This window comes from Morus notabilis, unplaced genomic scaffold, assembly GCF_000414095.1.
Source record: "Morus notabilis unplaced genomic scaffold, ASM41409v2 Scaffold65, whole genome shotgun sequence".
Lineage (NCBI taxonomy): Eukaryota > Viridiplantae > Streptophyta > Magnoliopsida > Rosales > Moraceae > Morus > Morus notabilis.
The window spans coordinates 167,908-176,366 of NW_010356865.1; the positions used below are offsets into that span (position 1 = coordinate 167,908).

Here is an 8,459-nt window from a genome sequence, read left to right on the forward strand (position 1 = left end):
GAAGTGAGAGAGAGATAGAGGTTACCTCCGATTCTGAGACGAGACACGAGAGGGGCGGCCGAGAGTCCGAGACTGAAGTCTGAAGGTCGATCTGCGGGGAGTTGTGAGAAGACTGAGAGGCCGAGAGGGGGCGGCCGCTGATAGTCCGAGACACGAAGTGAGAGAGAGATAGAGGTTACCTCCGATTCTGAGACGAGACACGAGAGGGGCGGCCGAGAGTCCGAGACTGAAGTCTGAAGGTCGATCTGCGGGGAGTTGTGAGAAGACTGAGAGGCCGAGAGGGGGCGGCCGCTGATAGTCCGAGACACGAAGTGAGAGAGAGATAGAGGTTACCTCCGATTCTGAGACGAGACACGAGAGGGGCGGCTGAGAGTCCAAGACTGAAGTCTGAAGGTCGATCTGCGGGGGGGAGTTGTGAGAAGACTGAAGGGCGAAGGCTTGAGGGGAGAGGCCGAGAGGGGGCGGCCGCGCGGAGGGAGACACGACACGAGAGAGTTGTGAAATGATGAGGGAAGGGAGTATGACTGTGTGAGAGACTCTGCCCTAATGGCTAATGGCCTAAAGTAATGCGGTAATGAATTGAATGGGCCGAAGGCCTGCTGGGAGTGGGCAGCCTGAAATTCAGGACTGAGTGATTCCTGGCGTGGGCTGGGCCTGGAACTGGAAGTAATATTAATGGTTGGGCCGAACTGGGGATGTGTTCTGCGGGTTGGGTTGGGGTTGCGGGTTGTTATGAGCCCAACCCACAACCCGCCCCAAACACTTCGGGCCAGAGGTCTAATGGGCCGAAAATTAAAAAATAATGTTGCGGGTTGCTTTTTTCGGGTTGGATTGGGGCGGTGCGGGGTGGGTTTGCGGGTTGTTCGGGTTTATGAACACCCCTAGTCCCTGGTCCATGCTTGAATGAAATCTTCTTGTCTCTTTTTTTTTTTCTTCTTTTTTTCTTGGTTGCTAATCTAGATCCAGCGTATGTAGAGCTGATCATGAAGCTTAATTTGATGTAGAATGAAAATCAATTTAATTATGACCACAAATTTTTAAAAGGGAAATTTAGATTTTTCGCTCATGTATTTTTCTGGCCTATTTATACTTATATTGAGGGTGTTCGATTTTGGCAGTGAGGATTAGATAGATAATCCAGAGAGTCTTAGAAGCTAGACGGGCGTGATTATAAATATATATATATATATATATATATATTTATTGTAGTAAAAGTTTACAGTGACTAAAAGAGAACGTAATTATCATATTAGATGAAACATTATAAATTGTAAGACTTAATTTTTTTCTTCAATTTCACTCTCCGCAGTAAAGAATTCCAAAGAAACTAATCTAAGAAATTGGTAAAGATGATTTAATTTTAATTGGACTCTAAAGATTAAATATAGTTTTTTTATTATGAAAGATTAGATCTAGTTTTAAGATGTACTATATGGTAAGCTGGGAAATGTTTATTATCTGCTCGAGAAAAATTCAAATTTGGCGATACTTATTTTCCTAACCAAATATTATTTCCTGGTATTTAAAACAGCCGTCACATAAGCCGCTTCATGGTCCAGATACATTTTCCTATTCTGTTTTTGACATAACGTATGTACACGCACATCATGGTCCAGAATATTACCAATTTATCACCCCAATCCAAGCTGTCCTTCAATGATTGAGATCCTCTAAACAGTTTCCCCTCAACATTTCCAATCTTACCCCTACCACTAACTAGCAAAATGCAATTATTATCTATAATTATCAAAGGTTATTTTGGTAAATAAACCAACACAAAGTGGTCAGTGGTGTCTAATTCCCTATTTAAAGTACAGAGAACAAGTCCTGCACAACCTCTTAACCAGCCACTCCAGAACATTTTCCATCAACGCCGGGATGTCGCCGGCGATTGGAGTACACGTGCCACTCCTTCCGAACCATGACAAGCAGCAGGCGAAGCCCGCGTCGATATCCGGAGCGGTGTTCAACGTCGCGACGAGCATAATCGGCGCCGGAATCATGTCAATTCCGGCGACACTAAAAGTCTTGGGCGTAATACCAGCTTTTGTGCTGATTGTAATCGTTGGCTTGTTGGTAGACATCTCGGTGGAGTTCTTGATGAGATTTACGCATTCCGGGGACGCCACGACCTACGGCGGCGTCATGAAGGAGTCCTTTGGCCAGGTGGGATCCGTGGCCACACAAATATGTGTGATGATCACTAATTTTGGATGTTTGATCATGTACCTTATTATTATCGGTAAGCTAATAAAAGTTCTTGTCTTTGGTTTTCGTCATATGTTAACATTAACTTTTGATTCTGAGTATGAAGTTAATTTTGTTTCGTTTTGTTCACAACCATTAATTTCACGTGTTTGATTTTGCTGGTTTTCTATTTACTACTTTTCCCCACCAACACTTTATTGTCCACCAAATTTTTGCTGGTTTTTTTTTTTTTTTTTTTTTTTTTTTAAATTTTTTTTTTTTTTTTTTTTTAAGGGGATTTTTTTTTTTTTTTTTTTTTTTTGTTGTAATTATTTTTTATTTTTATTATTCAGGGGATGTTCTTTCTGGAAGTAAGCCAGAAGGAAGTGTACACTTGGGCGTTTTGCAAGAATGGTTTGGGATCCACTGGTGGAACTCGCGTGAATTTTCCATCTTATTTACTGTCGTTTTCATTATGCTTCCGTTGCTTTTACTCCGACGTGTGGGTAAGTAGTGACAAGCAAATAAATGAAGCATCATAAAACTATGCAATTTTGATTACTTGAGTTTGGTGTATGGTAAAACTTTGAAGCATAAAACTATATGTTTTTGCTGATATTTTTCATATTCTGTCAAATGGGTTTTGGCGTCTTTTACAGAATCATTGAGGTTTAGCTCGGCCGTATCGGTTCTCCTTGCTGTTATCTTTGTTGCAATATGTTCTGTGATGGCAATAATAGCTTTAGTCCAAGGCAAAACCAAGAATCCAAGATTAATTCCTGAATTGGACCAACAAACATCCTTCTTTGACCTATTTACTGCCGTCCCAGTCATCGTCACGGCCTTCACTTTTCATTTCAATGGTAAGACTAAGAAAACATTTACAAATTTTGTGTCATTTTTGGCTAAACAAATGCCTAATATTGAATTGAACATAACAATGCCTCACAGTTCATCCAATCGGTTTCGAGATGGGGAAGCCGTCCGACATGGTCAAAGCCGTGCGAATTGCGCTCGTGCTTTGTGCGGCGATCTACTTTGCCGTTGGCCTATTTGGGTACCTCTTGTTTGGAGACTCAATCATGACAGACATACTCGTCAATTTTGATAAGAGTTCTGATACGGCAACGGGTTCAGTGCTAAATGATGCTGTTCGGTTGAGTTATGCACTTCATCTTATGCTAGTTTTTCCTCTACTCAACTTCTCTTTGAGGGCAAATATAGATGAATTTTTGTTCCCTGAGAAGATCCTTTTGGTCAATGACACCAAAAGATTTGTGATCATCACACTTGTTTTATTGGTCTTCTCATACTTAGCAGCAATAGCATTCCCAAACATTTGGTACATCTTTCAGTTTCTGGGATCAACTTCTGCGGTTTGCCTTGCCTTTATATTTCCTGGCGCTATTGCTCTCAGGTAACATGTTACTCTCTCTCTCTCTCTCTCTCTCTCTCTCTCTCTCTTAAAACAATGCTTAATTTAGTTCTCATTTTCCTTTTTGTTATGTGATTGTCCACAGGGATGTAAATGGCATATCTACAAGAAAGGATAGGATCTTGGCAACAATAATGATAGTCTCGGCAGTAGTCACAAGCATAATTGCAATTTCGATAAATATATATAATTCCTTTGGAAACAAGTCATAATTTTTTTTTTTTTTTGGTACTTGGTTTGTTGTTTGTAAGATGGTGAGCTTCTATCTTCGTTATGGTTTTGTATGAGATAAAAGATAGAAAAAATAGAGAATTTACTCTTGAGACCTTTACCCTTTATTCTTGATAAATACTATTTTATTAGTGTAATTATTTAATTAAAAAGGTTATGAATCAAGAATAAAAAGTAAAAATCTTAACTCATGCATTTTCAAAGAGTATTTATTAAGATTATCTAATAAAATAGCTTCTGGACATGAATCCACATGTGACAAAAAAAACACTGTTTATTAATCAATTAGCCAAACAAATGTATTTATGAATAGAATTAACCAACGTAATTCTGTGATGATCAGCGTGCATTTTGGACGGGAGAAAAACAAAGGCCAATGAAGTCTATCTATAATTGCATTATTATCACTATTGCTCCCTGAAAATTAAGACCATTCTCGGTTTGTCCCACAAAATTTAAAAATTCTTATTTTACTTCCTAAATTTTGAACTACTCTCATTTAACTTCGTCTGTTAAAATTTTTGTTAAACAAATATATAAAAAAAGAGATTATTGCAATTAAATTCTCTGTTTGAATATTCGTTAAAAGGAAATGGATAAAAATCATATCACCATAATTAACCCCTCTTTTTCCAATTTGATTTTAACAAAAATTCATACAAAAAGGCTTAAATAGGACTAATTCAAAATTCATGAGGTAAAATGAGAATTTTTAAAATTTAAGAGGTAAGCTATTAAGATTATTATAACTAGTGTCTCTAAACTTTGAGCTCATTTCTAATTTAAAAACATATATATTAAAAAAAAGAGTAATGTAATCACGTAATCTTTTTGTTTGGATATCTATTAAAAGCAAATTGATAAAAATCAAATGACCATACTTAATATGTTTTCTTTAGTCTGATTTTAACATAAATTCTTATAAAAAGGCTTAAATGAGACTAATTCAAAATTCAAGCAACGAAATAAGAGTTTCAAAATTTAAAAAACAAAGTGGAAATGACACTAAAATTCAAGAGGTACCAATGAGATTAAATCTTGTTTTTAATTCTTTTGTTACCATACGGCTTGAATGGAAGTGGAAAAAGAGAGACCATGTAGTAAATATGAAGCGACAGCGAGGACCTCCTCATGTTCAAGACTCCCGAGGCTATTATCCTTCAATCGTGGAAACGACTAAGGCGAACAACAGAAAAAAGATGAGCAACGACAAGATATAAAACAACGATACCAACAATACAAACCCCAGTCCCCACAACTTGTAAATGACCACAATGACCAAGCCATAAACTACAACAACGAGTGAAAACAGCATTAAATGAATAAACAACAACATTGATAAACAACAAGTGACTAAAAACGCCAACAATGAAGGAGAACGGCATACGGTTAAGAAAGGGCAATATTTAAGAAGCGACAACAACAAACAACAACGACATACAATATTTTTGCTGAAAACGACGTACAACTTGAAACGACAACTTCCTAAAACAACAGAAACCCCCTAAAAAAATACTAATAAAAAATAAAAAATAAAACAACAAAAACCTGAAAAAGATTATATCTTGTCCACATCAGAGAAAATAGAAAACGGCAACTTCGTAAAAAGACAAACTTGAAACTAAAGATATCTTATAAACGCCAGAAAAAATAGAAAACGACAACATTAAAAGAAAAGCGTTTGATGAAAAACGTTAGCATTTCCAAAACAAATTTAAAACAGTATGCAATTTGAAAAAGTTAAACTCAAAAAAAAAAAAAAAGAGTTGAAATGAAAATATCTTAACCGTGGTAAAGATTTATATCCTCTGTTCTTGGGAAAACGACAAAAAAGGGTCAAAAAACAAAGGACAGCAGTTATACTAATACAGACAAAAACGACATAAAATCGTAAGACAATAAATAGATTGGCCATTAGTTAACGAAGCAAAATAATCCTTATTATCTTTACGAGCATTTGACAGCAGACATGAAGAAACAGAATTTTTTTGCTAGGCGTTTGAGCAGGGAATTAGCTAATATTCAAGGCGATGAGTGCAATCTACCTGAAGTAAAAATTATTCTTTGGGTGACAGAATGAAAAAATTAAATAGGCAGTCAACGGCACGAGACATGTTGAAAACAGAGTTACCTTTGTATGCCAATCTTATACAAATGTTTGAGTACCCGTCGTTTAGTATGCTTCTTAGTGTTTGTAACCCACTGTAAACCGTTAAAAGAGTTCTTCCCTTATCTCAAGGTAAAACATCATACTTCAGATCTTGGAATCTCTGCAACAAGCTAGCCTTGTATTTCTCAACTTCAACATCCTCCGAGGAATCTGGAGTAGAACTGATAATCGCAATCGCTCCAGCATTATGTAAAGCTTCAGCAGCTTGACCTGCAATACAAGAAACGGAAATGGAAAAGAAAATTGAAATAACGACTATTAAAGTGTCGATTCTATACTAAACATAATGGAATAATATTTATTGAAGCTGTCAAGTTAATTTCAGAATCAGAACCAATACACAGAGAACCATCTGGATGAAAACACGGGTTTGTATATTCCTCCAACCAAAATGGAGTAAAAGACCCTATGACTAGAAAGATGCACAAGCCAATCCAACTGAGCACGCTAAGCATGGTGGTAGTTGTACAAGCTAGTCATTCTTTTTACAAATACTTAAAAAAACATAATATGATTTCCGAGTGTTTAAAGTGGACAACTGGACATACTTTAAAATAAAACAAGTTTAGGAAATCAGGAGCAGAGACTAGTATAAAAGATATAGCCCCAGCTGCAAACTAAAAGTCTGACCTGAGCGCGAGAGGGCCGAAAGAGCCTTCAGAGCTTCCTTCCGAGTGCGGTCATCTTTAGCACCCTCCAACATATTTAAAAGCTCTTGAGCACCACCCATTTCCACTACTTTCATCCTTCTTTCATCTACACAAAAAGAAAAAACGCAATTTATTTACATTAGAAAACATTATGAATCCAAAACTAAGTTAAGCTTGAAAATTCATTAAGGAAAAACTAACCAATCAACCAACATGACTAAGATCCAGAGTTTGGATAGTTGGATTAACAACTCTTTTTCCTTTTTCTCTGGACGAAAAAGAATCACTAGCTGTTTGGCGCACAACCCAATTTCACTATAACGCAAAACACACTGATAGCACACACACAACAGTACAACACTACCAATTTCTCCCCACTACTAGGAAGGCAAGAGAGCAACAGCATTAACGGATAAATTCATGAATAGTTTTAATATTACATCAGAATGGGGCGAACCAAAAAACCAAATGAGAAGTAAACACTGAGGCATCACCTGGTGTTCTGCTTTATTAAAAACAATCTCAATATCCAAACACAGTAGGTATGCACATTTTCCTTTTCCTTTACCTTTTCATGCAATAATACACATCCGGAAAAAATTCGAGTTCCATGAAAGTAAAATTGCTGTTTAGTCCACGTTCATATACTCCAACGAGTTAAATTTTAGTTTCCTCATATGCAAGTATCATTTTCCTCTTCCTATACATTTTGCATACAGAGAAATACAGAAAAAGAAGTCACCATCCATAGCAAAGCGGGCTAGTCTTGAGGCTCCCATTCTCTTGAACAACGGATCCTTCACATGTAAAAGTGACACAGACTGCTGAATCAAATTATCCCCTGCATAATACACAGCAAAATCTTGTAAGTCCAAAAAAAAAAAAAAGAAACTTTAATAAACATACGTGAGTAAAAGGTTAGAAAGATAACTCTACAGACCCATATATGGAAAGAACTGGTAACCAATAACCGTGGCAGTCCCAGCAAAAAGCAATTTCAACAGCCAGCCTATTTTTCTTTCAGCGTCTTGTTCAAGGGCGACCTCATCTGCAAAGTAAAATAATTTCAATGTTCAAGATTTTATTTCCCATTTCGTTCAATTATCTCTTGTAAAAAAAGAAAAAAAAAAAGATTTCTGTTTAATTAGTTCTCTATTTTTCATTTGCTTCCGAAGAGTGCAAATTGTGCAATCATAAGTTTTCAATTTTTATTTTTCTCAAAAAAAAAAAAAAGTCACTTAATAGGTGGTTATTTATAAAAAACCGAGGCCAATGATTAAAAGGACAAGAGCCATAAACCTTTTCCATTGAGGGATGACAAATTTCGTGGCTGGGCAATGCGTACAGGTACAGTGTTTCTTCTGTAATAATACTGCATATGGATCGCAAAATTCATCTCTCAAAATATTGGTTTTCATTCTTAGAAGAAGAAGAAGAAAATTGTAGTAAATAGTGATTAAAAAGAAATCTCAATTTTAGGAAGAAGAAAGTAGAAGCTTACAGTGGAGAGTTGAGCTGCCAACTTGCGCATGGTGCTTAGTGCGTCCGTCTAACTCCGAAGCTCCCCAATTGCGGCCAAAGCTCGAACTCAGCGACGGCACGGCGGCAGGGAGACGGCACGTGGGCAGGGCGACCGCACGGCGGAAGGGCGACGGGACGGGGAAGGGGAAAGCGGTAATTTTGATTAATGTAGAGATTTAGGGCTTGTTCTTGTTTGAGAGGGATTTTCAGAGAGGGAGGAGAAGGGGGAAAGACAGAAATTTTCCTCTTTTTTTATTTTTTTTAT

At 37.1% G+C, this 8,459-nt stretch overlaps 2 protein-coding genes across 2 annotated transcripts; one reads left to right on the top strand and one right to left on the bottom strand.

Annotated features, from left to right (window-relative positions):
• The first annotated feature begins 1,849 nt into the window (after window positions 1-1,849).
• On the top strand, window positions 1,850-3,945 carry LOC21395511 (amino acid transporter AVT6C). Its single transcript, XM_010088741.2, has 5 exons — window positions 1,850-2,242; window positions 2,541-2,693; window positions 2,847-3,050; window positions 3,139-3,604; window positions 3,708-3,945. The coding sequence occupies exons 1-5, from the start codon at window positions 1,879-1,881 to the stop codon at window positions 3,832-3,834; spliced, it is 1,314 nt and encodes a 437-aa protein (XP_010087043.1). The 5' UTR covers window positions 1,850-1,878; the 3' UTR covers window positions 3,835-3,945.
• Window positions 3,946-5,848: 1,903 nt separating this feature from the next.
• LOC21395512 lies at window positions 5,849-8,459 on the bottom strand. The gene is made up of 6 exons (XM_010088742.2): window positions 8,175-8,459; window positions 7,973-8,045; window positions 7,614-7,721; window positions 7,416-7,514; window positions 6,654-6,779; window positions 5,849-6,233 (listed from the first exon to the last, which is right to left on the bottom strand). Exons 1-6 carry the CDS (start codon window positions 8,202-8,204, stop codon window positions 6,088-6,090), a joined length of 582 nt encoding a protein of 193 aa, XP_010087044.2. The 5' UTR covers window positions 8,205-8,459; the 3' UTR covers window positions 5,849-6,087.